The sequence below is a fragment of the Pelophylax lessonae genome, assembly GCF_965119305.1.
Source record: "Pelophylax lessonae genome assembly, chromosome: 3".
Lineage (NCBI taxonomy): Eukaryota > Metazoa > Chordata > Amphibia > Anura > Ranidae > Pelophylax > Pelophylax lessonae.
This window is the reverse complement of record NC_138770.1, coordinates 316,004,985-316,024,048: the sequence shown is the minus strand read 5'-3', so window position 1 is coordinate 316,024,048 and position 19,064 is coordinate 316,004,985. Positions and strand designations below refer to the sequence as shown.

General features: G+C 43.8%; 1 protein-coding gene across 1 annotated transcript in view; it reads right to left on the bottom strand.

Annotated features, from left to right (window-relative positions):
• The window catches only part of ABCF3 (ATP binding cassette subfamily F member 3), a 62,834-nt gene extending 45,908 nt beyond the window's left edge, over window positions 1-16,926 (bottom strand). The window contains exons 1-4 of the mRNA XM_082252509.1: window positions 16,771-16,926; window positions 13,061-13,208; window positions 11,328-11,404; window positions 8,268-8,320 (exon numbers count right to left, since the gene is read on the bottom strand). Of these exons, the coding sequence (XP_082108635.1) occupies window positions 8,268-8,320; window positions 11,328-11,404; window positions 13,061-13,208; window positions 16,771-16,843 (351 nt within the window). The 5' untranslated portion in view covers window positions 16,844-16,926. The remainder of the gene's footprint in view (window positions 1-8,267; window positions 8,321-11,327; window positions 11,405-13,060; window positions 13,209-16,770) is intronic.
• Window positions 16,927-19,064: the final 2,138 nt, after the last annotated feature.

Here is a 19,064-nt window from a genome sequence, read left to right as displayed (position 1 = left end):
TACTCCAGGACCTTAATGTAATTCTTCTTGAGCCACTCCTTTGTTGCCTTGGCCTTGTGTTTTGGGTCATTGTCTTGCTGGAATACCCATCGACGACCCATTTTCAATGCCCTGGCTGAGGGAAGGAGGTTCTCACCCAAGATTTGACGGTACATGGCCCCGTCCATCGTCAGTGAAGTTGTCCTGGCCCCCTTGCAGAAAAACACCCCCAAAGCATGATGTTTTCACCTTCATGCTTGACGGTGGGGATGGGGCTCTTGGAGTCATAGGCAGTATTCCTCCTCCTCCAAACACAGCCAGTTGAGTTGATGCCAAAAAGATCAATTTTGGTCTCATCTGACCACAACACTTTGACCCAGTTCTCCTCTGAATCATTCAGATATTCATTAGCAAACTTCAGACGGGCCTGTAAATGTGCTTTCTTGAGCAGAGGGACCTTGCAGGCGCTGCAGGATTTCAATTAACAAAAAGAAGAGGTGCCTGCAAGTGTAGACTTTTAAGACATTTTATTGGTGTGTAATAAAACACTCACATAGGTTCAGGGTGACAGGTACAAGTAGGCACCCTCCCTGGGGGTATCCCGGGTGGGGGTGTGCATCATCCGGTCAGCGCTGCCATCACAAGGAAGCGTGTCCCCTCTTCACTGTTGCTGTCAATTACAGTGGATGGAGCAGGAGTGGGAACGAGGCGTGGAATCCGTCAGATGAAACCGAGCCTCTTCTTTTTGTTCATTCCTAGCCCTGTTGGAACCCCTGGCTTATTGGTTCACTTGATGGCTGCCCTATATGTTGGACTTCCTCCCTAAACATAGACTTACATGGACTTTTTGAATAAACTGTGCGGCTAATGCGCCTGATATAAATGTTTTTCCTTACGGTGCAGGATTTCATTCCTTCATGGCGTAGTGCGTTACCAATTGTTTTCTTGGTGACTATGGTCCCAGCTGCCTTGAGATCTTTGACAAGATATTCCTGTGTAGTTCTGGGCTGATTCCTCACCGTTCTCATGATCATTAAAATTCCACAAGGTGAGATCTTGCATGGAGCCCCAGAGCAAGAGAGATTGACATTTTTGTGTTCCTTCTATTTGCGAAAAATACTACCAACTGTTGTCACCCTATCAGCAAGCTGTTTGGCGATGATCTTGTAGCCTATTCCAGCCTTGTGTAGGTCTACAATCTTGTCCCGGACATCCTTGGACAGCTCTTTCGTCTCGGCCATGGTGGAGAGATTGGAATTTGATTGATTGCTTCTGTGGACAGGTGTCTTTTATACAGGTAACAAGCTGAGATTTGGAGCACTACCTTTAAGAGAGTGCTCCTAATCTCAGCTCGTTACCTATATAGAAGACACGGGGAGCCAGAAATCTTGCTGATTGATAGGGGATCAAATACTTATTTAACTCATTACAATGTTATCAATTTATAACCTTTTTGAAATGCGTTTTTCTGGATAATTTTGTTGTTATTCTGTCTCTCACTGTAAATAAAACCTACCATTAAAATTATAGACTGACAAAATCAGCAGGGGATCAAATACTTTTTTCCCTCACTGTATTGGAAATATCCCTTCAAAATGAGCCAGTTGGTTCTTTTATACTCGGATATTGTCAGTGTTTTTTGTCCTTGTTTTGTCTTTTTTAGAGAGTAGACACCCATTTAAGTTACCTTTGTATTCTTGCATAGCTATATGGGAAGTAACAAATATATACTGTACATGGATAATGATGTTTTTCTATATTCTTATATGCTGTATTTAGATCTACTATATAATCTATACGCACATATTGTTTATTTGTTTTTAAAGGATTTTTCTGTATTAGCGCTGCAGATTGTGAGACACAGTTAATAACCGACAGTTGTCGGTAACTGTGCCTCATTGTTCCTCAGGTTTCATCATTAAGTGCATATATATATTATATATATATATATATACACACACACACACACACACACACACACACACACATACAATAATACCGATTGCGAGCATAAATTCGTTTCGGAAGCATGCTTGTAATCCAAAGCGCTCTTATATCAAAGCGAATTTCCCCATAATGGAAACTCAAATAATTCGTTCCACAACCATTTATTCATATAAAAATGATTACGGCAATACAAAATACAGTATGAAGTCTACTATGTAATTTGGTCCGTGTCAGGAGCCCGCCCCCTCCCCTTCTAATGTTGAAAAACCTTTTAATATCTTATATAATCCTCTTTGTTTCCCAATGCTAGCTGCTCCTGTCACTGTGTTTTATAAAAAAAAAAATGCTGGCTTTACCCGATTTCAGAGCGCCGCTCTGCTGTCACGTGACCGGCCGGCTCTCTCCTCCTCCTAACGTCAGCAGGGGGAATCTCAGATCCGCCTGCTGCAGCTGTCAGGCAAGGAGAGGAGAGAGGCAGAGGGTCACATTAAGGCCGAGCAGTGCTCTGAAATCGGATAAAGCCAGCATTTTTTGTTATAAAGCACAGTGACAGAAGCAACTACCATTGGGAAACAGAGGATTATAGCAACATAGCAGTGTGGGTTAACAAGCACTTTAACATTGTGAGTGTCATTCTTTTTTTTTTTACATTTAACTAGTGTTTGGATATTGCTCATATATGAAGACAGCGTTCATAAACCAAGGCAAAATTTTAAAAAAAAAATCTGCTTGTCTTTCAAAACGCTCGTAAACCAAGGTTTTACTGTATATGTGTATATATATATATATATATATATACACACACACACACATATACATACACACACACATACATACATACACATATACACACACACACACCTTTGTGAACAATTTAGTATCAGCTATGACTAAGCGCTGATGTTGGCGTGCAACACGTTAGCTAGAGTGATAGATTTCCTTGGATGTAGTGTGGAGAGTCTTTCTTAAATATGTCTATATAAAAGGTGATTTTATTGGATGTGCGGCCAACCAGATTATTCTCTACTACTGACAATGCAGTAATCATTAGTACAGTTGCCTTCTCCTGGTCAGTGGTAACCAATTTCCCCTGATCATCCTTTATGGGACCATAACCGCATTATTGCAACAATGCTCTCAAAAGAATTACCTATTAAAGCTTTTCAAATGAGTTTTAAAGCGGAGTTCCACCCAAAAGTGGAACTTCCGCTTTAAATAGTCCTAACCCCCTGACATGCCATTTTGGCATGTCATTTTTGGGGGGGGTGGGGGAGCGGGTACCTAGTTTTGACATGTACCCGCTCCCACTTCCGCTCGGAGCGCCACGGTGCCCTGAGCGGAAGTTCTCCGCTCTCCCTCCCTGCAATCTTCTGGGACATGTCAGAGGTCCCAGAAGATTGCCGGCCAATCACGGCGCATAGCGCAACTCGCGCATGCGCAGTGCGTACCCGGCTGTGAAGCCGCGAACTGTCACAGCCGGGTGCCCACATCAGTGATGCCGGCGCCGCGGAGCAGAGAGCATCGCTGGACCGTGGGACAAGTGAGTTTGCGGTTAGGCTGGAACTCCGCTTTAAAGTAATAGTAGTTTTAAAATAATGAATCTGATCAGTATTACGGCTTTTTTCTGCTTTAGATAGATTAGAAAAAGGCAAGAACTGATGTTGTTATAGTCTGTATCACATTGGAAAGCTATCCCCTTACTTCCTGGTCCAGAGTGTAGTAGCCAGGACAGGAATAGAACTAGAAATCTTTCTAAAGGGGATGCAGGCATTATTAAAACATTTGTTTGTAGAGCAGAGACGATTTAGGACCCCTATGAACTTTCTATTGCGGTCTGTGTCCTTCGTAGAGAAATTCTCCTCACTTCCTCTCCCAATGACAATAATCACTGGGACAGAAATGAGATAAAGTCTATCCAGTAGGAATGTACAAAAGTGAAAATATATCAGCGCATACACCTCTACTAAAGACAAAAAGCAGCTGACACTCAAAGTTAATCTAAATAACCAAAAAAACAATGATAGGAAATTAGTGCAGCGCTAAAACTAAAATGAATCAATTGAATAGGAAATATAGTCCATGCAAAGGAGGAAGGGCCCCGTGTGGATAAAGATGCACTCAGAACAAATGCTGTGGTCTTGAAACTACAAATCCACCACCAGATAGAATGGCCTCTCACCTCAAAGCACTGACCACAAAGGGTCAAAGCCGCTGAGGAAGTCCCTTCCCTTATGGGACGTCACGCGTGCGGAAGGGAGGAGCCGTGAAATCACCCGCTGTCTCACAGAGTCGCTCGAGGAAGTGTATGACTGTTCAGCAAGAGGATGTGATGTGCCTGCTGTATGCTGATATTAAGTAAGAGGCTTTCTTATGTTTTAATCAATAAATGTGTTAGACATACTTCACTATGTGCGATCCCTTGCTTTTCTTTGAGTCACACCACTAAGAGAGCAAGCTTTTGGATTGTCTAATCGATAACCCCTGGAGGTATTTGGAGCAACTGAGGATCATCCCATCCATCCATTCTGCCAAAGGTGTTATCGTCAGTGTTCAGTTGCAAGTGGAATCTGTCCTGGTGATTTGACCCTTTGTGGTCAGTGCTTTGAGGTGAGAGGCCATTCTATCTGGTGGTGGATTTGTAGTTTCAAGACCACAGCATTTGTTCTGAGTGCATCTTTATCCACACGGGGTCCTTCCTCCTTTGCATGGACTATATTTCCTATTCAATTGATTCATTTTAGTTTTAGCGCTGCACTAATTTCCTATCACTATCCAGTAGGAAGATGGCTTTGACCATTTCTCACACTATTCAAAGATAAAATAAAATGTTTGCTTTTTGCACTCACCATAATATCCTTCCTGCTTTATCTTTGAGTTATACTGTCAACTGCAGGATGATTAGCCACAGGCAAACAAAATAACTTTAGGCCAGTCCAGCCCAGTACAGCAGTTCCAAGAGCATGATCTTAAATCGGTATAAGATCCAAAACCAAAAAAGCATTATATTTGCAGCTTACCAAGTGGTGACTGCATTAGTCGTCTTTTTCCTTGATTTTTACCTCTAGAGCCGGTTATACGCAATAAAACCCATCAATTCCCAAAAACAGTTACATTCAAGGCATGCCATGAATGACAACCGTCATAGTTGCTTGTGCTCCCAAACAGAACTGTGAAGCCATCAAATGGCTGGTGTTATAACTGATCACATACGCAGCATCAAGGCAACTGCAGATCAAACCGAGACCAAGATAGCAGCATCCTTGGCTGTAAAGGATAGGAAGAGGTTTAGTTCCACTTTCACAGACCAAGCTGTTCAACAAAAGTGGCAGTTAAAACCTTTATGCCAATAAAAAAAAACATCTCTTCCTGTATTAGCAGGATTAGCAGGAGTTCAGCTTTAATTTGTTGGTCCTTCTAAATCGGTTAGTGCATAGAACACTACGCTGTCCCCAGACTGATAAAGGTCAGTTACAGGCTAGATCATCAGGTAAAAATAAGGGGGGAAAAAATGCCTACCATTTGTTTTTGGGTTTATTACCACTTTAAACATAGAGGGTGGGGCAAACATTTCTCAATGGACTTCTGCATGGACTTCAACACATCAAACAAATGCTAACAGGCCCTACACAAAAATAGAACTGGAAAATGCTTGCAGCTTAAAGCTGAATGACCTTACACCCAAAACTGGCATCAGATAAAGACAAAACCTCCATCAGGTAAAACGTGAGAATGTGTGAACAGAAGAATTTATAGCAGACTGGAAACTCTGGTAAACAGCTCTTGCAGAAAAGTCCTAGGTCTCATAGATCTAGCAGAGTGCACCTTGACAGGAAATAGTGGAACTTTGTTTTTAAGACCATAGGCTTGGATGGTGGTCTATCTAAGCCACCTAGAGAAGGTGGAATGATAAGCTGGTGCACTCTTATAAGGACCATCTAGGATGATAAAAATGGAAATCAGCCTTTCTGAAAAAGTAGCAACTGAGACTCTCATAACCTGAACCACATCCAGACAATGGAGATATGTATTCTTTTGGTGAACTGAAGCAGGACAGATGGACAGAACGATGGACCTTGCAGAATGTAGCATTACGCGCTTTTAGCATTGAAGGCAATTACAGATTTAGAGCTGCTCATGCTTGGGATGTCTGCTTGACACCTTACCTAATCCAAAACTGTCCAGCAGAATAATATAAAGCTGTATAGACAGTCAAATTGCCCAAAGCTCTAGAATGTTGATAGGAAGATAAGACTTCAATGACAACCAAGTCCCCTGCATCGACAGCAAGCCATCCATTGTAAGGATCCACCAATAGACAGGAAGGGAAGACTTCCTGGGTTCCAAAGACAGATTCCTGTGCTACTAAGCCAGGGACAACCTGTCTTCAGTGATCTGCCCAAGGAAGTTGATTGAAATGACCCATGATGACAGAAGGTTTCTTGTAGATGTTTAGGTAAAGGGAACTGCCTTGAGGTAGGCTACCATCATGCCCATGCAAAGGCAGGGAGTTGGACAACTGCTACACATGAGAGCTAGAATCTGGGATCAAAGAATCTGAATATTCTTCTGTGGAAGAAACACTCTGGCCGGTGGTGTGTCTATGACTTGACCCAGATACTCCAAATGCTGAGTCAGTTCAAGCAATGATTTCTGAAAGTTCAGGATTCACTCAAACCTCTGTAGCGTCTGGAAATTCAAAGCCACTTTGTCCAACAGAACCCCCACCAGTAGGCCCCTCAAAAGGATTCAATCTAATAAGGATGCCATTAGACTGCAGCCAGACTAATACTGGGGCTAACAGCTTGGTGAACACTTGAGGTGCAGATGATTGTCCGAAGGACAAAGACACAAACTGTTAGTGCAAGGGTTTCACAGCAAACGTAGGAAAACACTGAGGCACTGAAAAGATGGAAACATGTCGGTATACGTCTCTAATGTCAACAGAAGACAACAGAAGACAAAACGTCTTGATGATAGATTTGGTCAATTCCATGTGGAATTGATATTTAGAGCTTTGAGATCCAATATGGGGCGAATTCTCCCTTTGGGTTTGGGAACAGTTTGGAGTAGGACCAATGAAACCTTTGTGTCACAAGTACTAGGGCAAGAACACCATGGTCCAGAAGACTTGAAGTAGATCTACAAATCTGTGCAGTGACATAGGAAGATTAGAAGTGAGAAAGAGCAGGGGGCAACCTCCAGTTTGTAGCTTTGGGATGCAGCAAGCATTGGAGATTAAAGTGGTCCAAGCATCAACAAAGGGTAATAAATATCCCTCCACTTTGGAAACTTTGGCAGACTGAGTGCCAGAGGAGGGAAAGGAGAGTGCTTTTGCCACAGCAGCATCCTCAATGATAGTATCAAGAGTCAGTCCAGAGACATTGTCCCTTGAATGCCATGCAGATCCAACGTTTTGTACTCAAGGGTGCGCATTCCAGCACTTCAACCAAAGTGCCCTATACATGTGTACTGAAATGAGACCCATGTGAAAGAAGAATTCAAGCAGGCCATCCTAACGGAAATAAAAGGCTACAGTCAGGTGCTCCAAAGCATTTGATAATTAAGGGATTAACTGCAGCAGTGGCAGAGTGTCTTTCGAGATATTTAGACCAGTCAGACATGGTTTGACAAAGTAAAATCAAAGCCAGGATTGGGCTAAGGGTAGGTCCCGCCAGTGAGAACAGTGCTCTAGAAAGGGTTTGCAACCACTTAAAGACAGGTGTGTCTTCTACTGGAATAGCAAGAGCCTTGTTAAGGTGGGACACTGCTGAATCCACAGTGGGGAAAAAACCCACTTTGGACCAAAGATATAAAGAAAATCCTCCCCAGATGGGTACAATGCCAATAAGTACATTGGGGGAGAAAAATGAGTATGTTTCTAATCTCTGTATAGAAAGAGCTGGATAGTGGATGAAATGGGACAATCTTTGAGGCCTTAGGAGCTTTAAAAGGCCCAGGAGGTTTCATAGGGGTGCATGCCAGCATCAATAAGTGCTGAAACAGTCTCCTTTGATTTGGGAATGATGGTAGTAGACTGACACCTAAGGAGCAAAAGCATCAGTCAAGGACTGTAGCAACCAAGAATCAGACTGTCTCTGTGGCTAATGGTTCTGAAGCCACTAAGGCTGCAGAAGTTAGATAAATAATCCACGGGAGATGGCATGGGAGCATGCTTGTAACCACTACGGTCAACAAATAACTAGGCGAATGGGAACTATACTCTACAAAACGGCTATAGCTATAATTGTGGTCATTCAATCTGAAGGTGGCATATGTCAGTCTTCTCAAATCCTCAAAAGCACACTACACCTGCATGGTTCAATAAAGGAGCATGATCTTACCGAGTTCTGGCCCTTCTTCATGAGCAAGACATTCAAAATTTGAGGGTCAGCGTCTAAAAAAAAAAAAACAAACAAGAAAAGCATTGAACAACTTACACTTAGAAATGGCCAGACAATACAACGATAAGTCCTGCAGCTTAACAATATTAGCAATAATGCTGACCGTGTATTTGCAATAAGGAATAAAATCTTTCGGACATCATACTAAATGAGACCTCAGAGAAAACATTATGACCATTCTTCTTTTTAGCCTTTTATTAATTGTAAAAAAACGGAAGTAATTTTGAATTTTTGGCTAACACCATACAAACACCATTGCCCTATTGTGAACAATACTACTTTTACCTTTTGTACAAGATGAACTACTAGCCACAGGGACATATGATAAGATTCAGGCCAATTAGTCTGTGTAGACAAACTGGACAGTGATACAGGTACACACACAATTTCATCTTTATTAGTGTCACCATTATCCCCTAATGGCCTTTTAGCACTTGAAGCTGAACTCCAGCCCTAGCTTTTTTTCTGCAAACAAGTAGCAATGTCTGCTTTGTGAAAATATTAGTCTCAATTGTGTACCTGCTGTCATGTCGACAGGGAGAGAGCTATGCAATTTGCAGTATCTGGAGATTGCTTAATTTCCTGCCCTAATGACTTCCTGTGTTACAAAGCCTCACTCCTTTAAATCCATGCTGTTATTGACCTGCCTATCAAATCTATTAATTCTTCCTGCCATCAGTCATTTTTGGCTGCATCATGTTGGGGGTGTACGAATTCCATCTTTGCAGGTGTGGTTTTATGTGTTCTATGCACCTGCCGACAATCTTGTCCAACACTGGTTCAAATTAACATATACCCTCTTTGAACCCTGTCCACAGTCTCTTCCAAGGCTTATGAATAGGACAAGGAAAGAGGATGTCTTGGCTCACCCCCACCCCCTTCCAATCCCAAACATGAACTTGGTCCCCAGCAAAGATCACCCAGTGGTGATGTCACTGGGTTTATAAACAAGTATTCTTCCTAAACAAATCTCCAAAATACGCCCCTTCCTAACCAATGACATTGCAAAGCTCCTAATCCACTCCCTGGTTATCTCTCGCAACTCCCTCATCATTGGCTTACCTTTACACAGGTTATCCCCTACTCAGTCCATCTTGACTGCTGCTTCCAGACTCATCCACCTTACCAACCGTTTAGTCTGCTACCCCTTTTTGCCCATCCCTCCATTGGCTGCTACTCGGCCAACTAATTTAATTAAAAATACTAACAATAACTTACAAAGCCACCCACAAATTGGCCCCCAGCTAAATCACTAACCTAGTCTCAAAATACCAACCAAAATTGTTTTCTTCATTCTTCCCAAGACCTCCTGCTCTCTAGTTCCCTTGTCACCTCCTCCCATGCTTGCCTCTAGGACTTCTCCCGAGCCTCTCCCATCCTTTAGAATTACCTGCCCGACTATCCTCTACTCTGTCCACGTTTAGGCGATCCCTGAAAACCCTTCTCTTCAGAGAAGTCTATTCTGTCTCCACCTAACAACTGTACTTTTATTTTCTTCATCAGCTCATTCCTTACAATTATTACTTTTTGTATCACTCGACCCTCCCTTTTAGATTGTAAGCTCTAACGAACAGGGCCCACTTATTCCCCCTGTATTGCATTGTATTGTAACTTTACTGTCTGCCCTCACGTTATAAAGCGCTGCACAAACTGTTGCCGCTAAATAAATCCTGTATAATAATATATTTGCACTTAGAACTTTTTATTGAAGATGCATCAGTGGAGAGGGGAGGGCAAGAAAAGGCATTTTAAACCCAAGTTAAACTTTAAAGTCTAAATCCAGGTTTACTTTCACTTTAAAGAATATGTAAACCCAACATTTCATATTTCCGATATGTGCCTCCTGTACCATGTACTTGTATTAAAAAGTATCATGTTCTCTTTGCATTGGTCAGTCCCTCTGCTTTTCTATTTAAAAAAAAAAAAACTGACCACACTAGACATGAGAGCACAGCGTGTTCAGTGTTCTGGCTGTGCATCTCTCCTCCAGTGAGCAGACATCTGGTGAAATACACCACCCCCCCCCTCCAAAACACTCACAGCCATTCACTGGGAAGACCAGTGTGCTCTGGGTCATGTGAAGTGATGTGCTCAGTTATAAAAATGTTGGGGGAGGGAGTATTTAAATTGTTTTTATATGTTTTGCCTTTCATTTATATTTTAAACTGAATGGGCTGTTTTACAATGTGTGGGTTTAAATACACTTTAAATTGTTAGTTTGGGCAAAACTGGCCCGAAAAAAATATTTATTTTACTAATAGATGAAACTGCTGTCAAGGCTGTATGGCGCAGTAAGCAGCTGCTGTGTTCTGGCAGCAGTATGGGGACTTCCTGTTTGCTAGCTGTCTTGGGCTAGCTTTAACAATTGTAACAAGGGTTAGTTTGCAAAAAAAGGCAAAGAAGATATGATATATGAAAAAACCCCTAAGAGCAGGTATAAACAGCAACAGATAGGCATGGTCCAGAGGGGTCAGGGGCCGCATTTGAGGTCCCCTTTAGCCCATAAGTTGACAACCACTGCTCTACACTCTCTCCATCCCCCGGGCCCTGCTGTACCTACCTACCATGGGCGATACACTGTCAGTGCCCACACAGCTGGTGTAGCAGTTCAAGGATTTAAAATCTCTGCTCACTCTGTAGGGCTTCCAGGACAGCTCAGAGCACTTCTGATTGGTCAACGCTGATGCTGACTTATAAGAAATGTTCTGTTCTATCCCAGAAGCCCTAGAGAATAAAAAGGGAGAAAAGTGGGGATATTTAATTACCGGACCGCTACACTGGCTACGTGACTGATAGTGCATCAACCACAGGAGGTAAATACAGTGGTGACTGGGGAGGGTGTAGGATGTTAGTTTACCTAATTATTTTTTCTGAAACAGTGAACTAACACTAGCTATTTAAATTGAAAGTAAACCTGGATTTAGGTCTTGATCAACTCACCAAAAAAAGTTTATTACAAAGAAAGTAGCATTGGCTGTGATAGTCATAAACAAGTCTTACCATATTCAGTAATCTGAGACAATTGTATTGGAGCCTCGAGTAACACCTGGTCCTGTGAAGGGACTTTATGATTCTCCCTTAGCAAAATGAAAATATCACAATGTTAATTTACATGTGTGAACTGTATTACCTATTATATACAGTGAGTATAGAAAATCACCCCCTTTAAAATAATCACATTTTGTTGCTTTCCAGCCTGAAATGAAGACAGACAGTCTTTGTGTTATCCAGCTGTATTTACATGTGCAACTTATAACACCCAAGTGAAAGATAGAACACCTACATGTCAGAAAAAAAAAAAAATTTTAAAAAACAGAATCACTGAGTTGGAAAAAGGATCACACCCCTCCAAAAATGTTGACTTACAACTGTCATCCACTGTGGTCATTTTGGATAACTCAGTATGAAAAGTTTTCTTGGAGTATTTCAGTCCCTGGTAGTGGAAACGAAGCACACAGTCAACTATGGGTGGCAGCACTGTCAAAAGAGCTCTGGGATTTAAAGTTGTGGACACTTACAAGTCAGGAGATGGGTACAGAAAAAAAATTAAAGGCTTTAGCAATGCCTAGAAGCACAGTGAAGTTTATTATTAAGAAGTGGAAGGTATTGGGTACAACGCAGACCCTCCCTGGATCAGGACGTCGCTCCAAACTGGATGAAAGAGCCAGGAGAAAACTGGTTAGAGAGGCTACCAAAAGGCCTACAGCAACCCTAAAGCAGTTGTAGGAATTTATGACAAAGAGTGGTCATTGTGTGCATGTGACAACAATATCACAAATTCTCCACAAATGTGGCTTGTATGGGAGGGTTGCAAGAAAAAAGCCACTCTTAAAGAAAGGCCACATGCAGTAATGACTGCGCTTTGCCAAACTGCACCTTGAAGATTCTGAGGCCACATGGAAAAAGGTGTTATGGTCAGAGGAGACAAAAATTGAATTATTTGGCCTCAACACATACAATATATCTGGTAGAAGTCCAATACAGCGAACCATCCAAATAACAATTTCTACAGTAAGGCATGGAGGTGGTAATATCCTGTCATGGGGGTGTTTCTCTTTAAACACGAATATGTCACACCGTCATCCAAATAACACATTCCCCGTCACATTCTTGAAGGAAATCTACTGCCTTCTGCCAGAAAGTTGTCAAAGGCAAGGTTTACCTTCTAACATGACAATAACTTAAAGCACACAGCAAAAATGACCACACAGTGGTTGAAGGAGAAAGGTGAATGTCCTTGCGTGGCCTAGTCAGAGCCCAGACTTAAACCCCACTGAAATTCTGTGAAATAACTTCAAGACTGCAGTCCACAAACAGTCACCATCAAATATAACTGAACTTCAGCAGTTCTGCAAAGAAGAGTTGGCAAATATTGCAAAGTCTAGATGTGCAAAGTAAGCAGAGACATATCCCAAAAGACTAAAAGCTGTAAGTAAAACAAAAGGTGGTTCAACAAAATACTGACACAAGGGGGGGGGGGGGGGGGGTGATCCTTTTTCCAACTCATTGATTCCGTTTTTGACATGTTGGTGTATATCTTTCACTTGCATTTTATAAGTTGCACTGAGTAATTACAGCTTGATGAAACAAAAACTGCATCGGTCTTCATTTCAGGCTGCAAAGCAAAAAAAGGTGATTATTTGAAAGGGGGTGATTATTTTCTATACCTACTGTACAGTTAGAGGTCTATACTAGAAAGTTAATGTCTTCTTACATTCTTCAGATCTACTTACAACCGCATTGTTCTGTACATCCTCTGACAGATGTCTTTGATGTCATCGTCATCTTTTGTATCTCCAGATACATCCTGTAGTAGCTCCCCCACTGCTTCAAAAAGATCGTGCTCTGATTCAAAGTCTGATCTACCACTGTCCAGGACATCTGGATAGAAAAATATGTAAAAAGCTTGATCAGGGCAGAATTGAAATATACTGTTACATTGTTACAAATCGGGATGTGCCATTTATAGACACCAGCAGTAAGTGCACTAGGTTTATATGGTATGACCAAACATCTTCGCCCAACATGTACACACTGAGGGGGATTTACATTGATGAGTAACAATCTTCACACAATAAAATGTGTTTATTTCACACTGATTGAAATTATCCATTCCTGTAAAAATCCAATTCCTGTCTACTAATTTCATCTGCACATTTAGGGCTTTTCCACGTGGGCGGACCCGATGGGACCCTCCAGTATACTGTACAGAGCCACAGGTGTCAACAGACATATGTCCATTGACAGCCATCGACATCCAATCTGATCCTGTCCACTAAAAACAAATGGATGGGGATCCGTTCCCCATCTGTCTGGTGGATGGGATGGCAGTCGGGTGTACACGGACAGGCCGTCCCTTTACTTCCGACCGCCATCCGCCTGTTCAGTGGATATCTACAGATTCCCCGCTAAGCAAGTGGACAAGCCTGCCCCCGTGTGTAAGGGGCCTTAAAACTCAACTTCAAGAATTCTATTTTTGGCATAACTACATTGGGCCAGGTTGGTTGATGTATGTATGTATCCATATCGGATGTCCAGGTGGACAATTTGGATGCTGTAAACATCGGTATCGGCCGAAATTTTCATACATTTAAAATTTTTTATTTTTATAACTTGACAGGTACTCTTGTAGAGGGATCTGGGGTCTAAAAGACCCCAAACCCCTCCTCTGCACTAAAAAGCATTCAAAACGGCAAATTTGGCTGTTTTGAATGCAGTCATTTTTTTTAAACTGGCACCAGTACCCGGAAGTGATGTCATGAAATTACTTCCGGGTTTTTGCATAGAGACACGTTTAGAGCCGAATTGCAGTCTTCAGCGGCCGTGCAGGCTGGTTGCCCGGGTCTACTGGTGGGACAGCAGACACGGGCGAGCTGCGGGAGGGAGGGAGGCCCCCTCCCTGCAATGGCAGCCATCATTTCGGTACAAGCACTTTCTCTAAATATTGGCAATATCGGTAACCTCCAGGGCCAATTCCGATGTATCGGGGAAAGTGCGGATCGGACCTCGATATATCGGCTTTGCCGATAATCGGTCGATCACTACTGTAAACCACCGTGGTAGCCGGTGCTACATACAGTGGGAGCTGTGATTCCCAGGTTCTGTGTGAGTGGCTTCCTCTTAGCAGTGCACAATGACCACAGGATGTCGCTCACTCAGAACTGCCACCATTCACGGCTATCATTGTGTGTAGTGCGCGCTACTATTGTGGTTTACAGTATTCCCACTGGCCATCCAGATATCACATATACATACTTACATCAAACCAAGCTGGCCCAATGTAAGTGTGCAAAGAAAAAAATAAAATTCTCTGAGTTTTCCACTTTAAATAGGATAACTGATGTGAACACAATGTAGAGCCCATCCCCACGGCTGCGCAGGGCCATACATAGTCTAATATAGTGTATTTATGAAACCGGTACAGCTGGGCAATTCCAATCAGTAGGAAGTCTGTGCAAATCAATGAAAGGCTGACAGGATCTGTAGCTGTAATTGCTCATGGAGCAGGGATGTGAAATGTCTGCATCTGTCTGTTGGTCACCATCCTTGTCCAATCATAGGTGGTCAAGGCCTCCCCTTTTCTGCAACCACATGGTGGGGAATACTGCAGCCACTTGGCCAGGACAGTGAAAGCTTCCCTGTGGGCTCATGCACCTAGGTTCGGACTGGGATCTGAAGACGCCTGAGCTCATCCCTATTGATTTGTATGGGCCACAGGGTGGGGAATCCCTTGGCTGCTTATGATTGGCCAGGACAGCGACAGCTTCCCTGCAGGCTCATGCACCTGGATACGGACTGTGATATGAAGAAGCCTGAGCTCATCCCTATTGATTTGTATGGGCCACAGGGTGGGGAAACCCTTGACTGCTTATGATTGGCCAGGACAGTGACAGCTTCCCTGCAGGCTCATGCACCTGGATTCAGACTGGCATCTGAAGATGCCTGAGCTTATCCATATTAATTTATACATGACATAGGGTGGGAAATCCCTCGGCTACTTATGATTGGCCAGGACAGTGACAGCTTCCCTGCAGGCTCAAGCACCTGGATACGGACTGTGATCTGAAGACGCCTGAGCTCATCCCTATTGATTTGTATGGGCCACAGGGTGGGGAAACCCTTGACTGCTTATGATTGGCTGGGACAGTGACAGCTTCCCTGCAGGCTCATGCACCTGGATTCAGACTGGCATCTGAAGATGCCTGAGCTTATCCCTATTAATTTATACATGCCATAGGGTGGGAAATCCCTCGGCTACTTATGATTGGCCAGGATAGTGACAGCTTCCCTGCAGGCTCATGCACCTGGATTCAGACTGTGATCTGAAGACGCCTGAGCTCATCCCTATTGATTTGCATGGGCCACAGGGTGGGGAAACCCTCGAACTGCTTATGATTGGCCAGGACAGTGACAGCTTCCCTGCAGGCTTATGCACCTTAAGGCCCCTTTCACACACTCCATCCGTCAGACGGACTCCGTTTTTCTCAGCGTGGGATCGATCCGCCGATCCCCCGCTGAGCAGGAGAATGACAGCTGTTCTCTGCACGGTGGGCGGAGACACAGTTGTCACAGCCCCATACATCTCTATGGGGGAATCGGATGGGAACGGTCCGTCGGTCCGTTCTGATCCGCTGGACGGGTGGAAAATAGGGTTTCCATCCGTCCAGATTTGACGGACCGGATCGGATGTCAGCAGACATGTCTCTGCTAACATCCGATGCCCCATAGAGATGCATGGGGCATCCGTTAGATCCGCCAAAAAAAACTGACAGGCGGATCTGAACGCCTGTGTGAAAGAGCCCTAATTCGGACTGGGATCTGAAGATGTCTAAACTCATCCCTATTGATTTGTACAGGCTTCCTGTATGTGGCTAATCAGAAGCGGCTCGTCATCCCGGCTGATCTGGGTTATGTACAGCCCTGGACGTGTAGGCATGAGCCGTCATTGTGTGAAGAGTCTGAACTCTAATAAACCTATCCTAAATCTCTTATTTTACATATAATAGTATTTCTGCCATATCAGCTATTAATTAAAGATATTCAGTTCAATAAAACGTGGGGGGAAAAAAGGAAACAGAAAGATAATACAATTCTTCTAATTCCCCATAATCAGTCATCACCACTAATCATACAGGAGGGCTGACATTCACATGGTGACTAGAGTCTCCATTCAGTCTACTTAGGCTCCACCTTATATAGGACTACAAGTTTCAGCAGGTCTCCTCTGGCTAGCAAGGCATGCTGGGACTTGTAGTTCCACCACACAATGCCTGGCTACGTGTTCCTATGAAGAATCTCCCCAGACAGAAGGCGCATGTGTGAGTGCTCTAAGGTCCTAGCCATGGAATGTTCAGGCCGGGTAGGTGTCTGGAGGGGGCAGTGAGGCCGGTGTGGCCGGGGAATGCCGTCCAGACACAGCTCCAGTCTCAGCCATTCCTCTCACCAGTCACGTATTGGAAAAGCTCGGTATCCAGCTGCGGGAACTCGCTCCTCAGTATCTCCACGAAGGTCGCCATGTTGGCCGGCCGGCAACGCGCATGTGTAAAGGAACTCCGGGAACGCAGAGGATGACGGGAAATGTAGTTCGCCGGCCGGGTAGGTGGTGACTGCAGTCAGGCGAGGGAAGCTGAGGTAGGAGAGGGTGGGAAAGGTGTTATGGCTGCAATGGATATACTGTGAACACACGGATAATTAGCTTTTATGAGGTGTAGAGAAGAGTGAGTGTAAGGCCTCATGCACACTAGACGCTTCTAAACACCTTTCTCCTGACAGGAGAAAAGCAGCATCATAAACACACCTAAAGCCCTGTTTTTCAGGCGCATTTAGGCCCTGTTCACATCTGAGCATTTTTCAGCTCGTAAAAAACACTCCTCTCTGAAGTCTCAAAACGCCCAACCAGCAAAATCCCATTCATTTCAACGCCTGAAGCACAAAAAAGTACATGAACTTTTTTTTTTTCGGCAGATTACAAGCGTTTTTGTTAGATGTCAATGCCTGCCTCCAAACACCTGCAAAAAATGCCCAAAAAAATGCCTGAAAACGATACGCTCAGGTGTGAAATACACACTATCCAACTTTTGTGGTTAGATTTCCTTCAGATTTACCTTTTCTATGTAGTAGAAGGGCCTGCCAGATTGTATACAAATTGAAAGTGTTTAGGTCTGACCTCATATTAAATGGTTTTGGTAAGTCTAAAGGAAAAAGTCTTCAGAAAATCTTATAGTGTGTATGGGCCATAAGGCGCTTAGACGCTTTAATGTTAAGCGCTTGGACGTTTGTTAATTTCGGGCTTCTTCACAGAGGATTTGAAAATAGGCAGTTGGGTCAGTTGTTAAATGCTTTCCAAACGTGTATCAATGCCACACAAAATTGCTACAATAGGGAGCGGATGGAGGTGTTCACACTGCGCCACAAAAATAACGCTGCCTGTAGAGTTCAGCAAGGTTTGACACTTTGCAACTGCCTCCAGTAAGTTCTATATAAACGCACCTTAAAGCGGCGTTCCACTCAAAAGTTGAACTTCCGCTTATCTGTCTCCTCCCCCACTCCGGTGCCACATTTTGCACCTCTTTGGGGGAGGGGTGGAGCAGGTACCTGTTTTTGACAGGTACCCTGTCCCCACTTCCGTCTGACCTCGCCGCGGCAAGGTACGTCAGAAGTTTGGCCCCCTCCTCCTCCATCCCCCTTTCTCTGCTTCCAGGACAGTAACCGAGCTTAGCGCAGTAGGGACCCGGCCGTGAAGCCGCAAGGCTGTCGGGTTCTCCTACCGGCAATGGTGGTGGCATCATCTGACAGCCAATGAAAACATCGGCTGCAGTGCCGACATCGCTGGATTCCTGGATAGGTAAGTGTCCTAATATTAAAAGTCAGCAGCTACATTATGTGTAGCTGCTGACTTTTAATTTTTGGAGGGGGAGGCCGGAACACCGCTTTAACTTCCAACGTACTACTTTCAAAGCACCTGTTACTGTAGAAGTGGCTGTGCCTATAAGCGGGTGCTGAAGCGACCAGCGGTTAGAACCCTGTCAACTCTGAGCAATAGAATGTTACCCGTAGAGATGGGCTCGGGCGTGTTCGAGTCCACATGTGCCGGGTCCTGCCAGGAAGCCAACACTGCACTCTGCTAATCACAGGCAGTGTGACGTTTCCCGATCCGCAGCTGCACAGACCTGGAAATGTCTCAGTGTCTGTGATTAGCAGAGTGCAGTGTTGGCTTCCTGGCGGGATCGGGCAGGTGGGGAGTCTAACACATCCGAGGCCATCTCTAGTCACCAGCACACCAAGGATCTCTGGAAGGGGTTCTAAGCTTTAATCAGTGATCCCATTGTTATAGCAGATTGCGACATTTCAAAGCCAGGCAGAACCCCTTCACACACAGGATGTAAAAATCACCACATTTAGAGGTAGAAAAAAACCATCACTTGGCTGTTCAGAAGGAGAGCATTAAGGCGTGTTTGCGCATTAGTGTATTCTAATAGCCACAATGAAATTCATATTCCGACCAATAGAATGCATAAATGCGCAAACGCACATGCAAATTGTGGCTTTAGATGCATTTTTTAAGCTGCATTTTTCTTCCCTGACCATTCACAGCAGCGCTGTACCATGTGATAGCTGTGACCAACAGCTATCACAGTATTTCCCAATAGCTGCAGAACTGTCACCAAAGAGAAATCATTGCTTTCACAGCCGTCATGACTGTAAAGACAATTACAGAGTAAAAAAGCAAAATGTAGA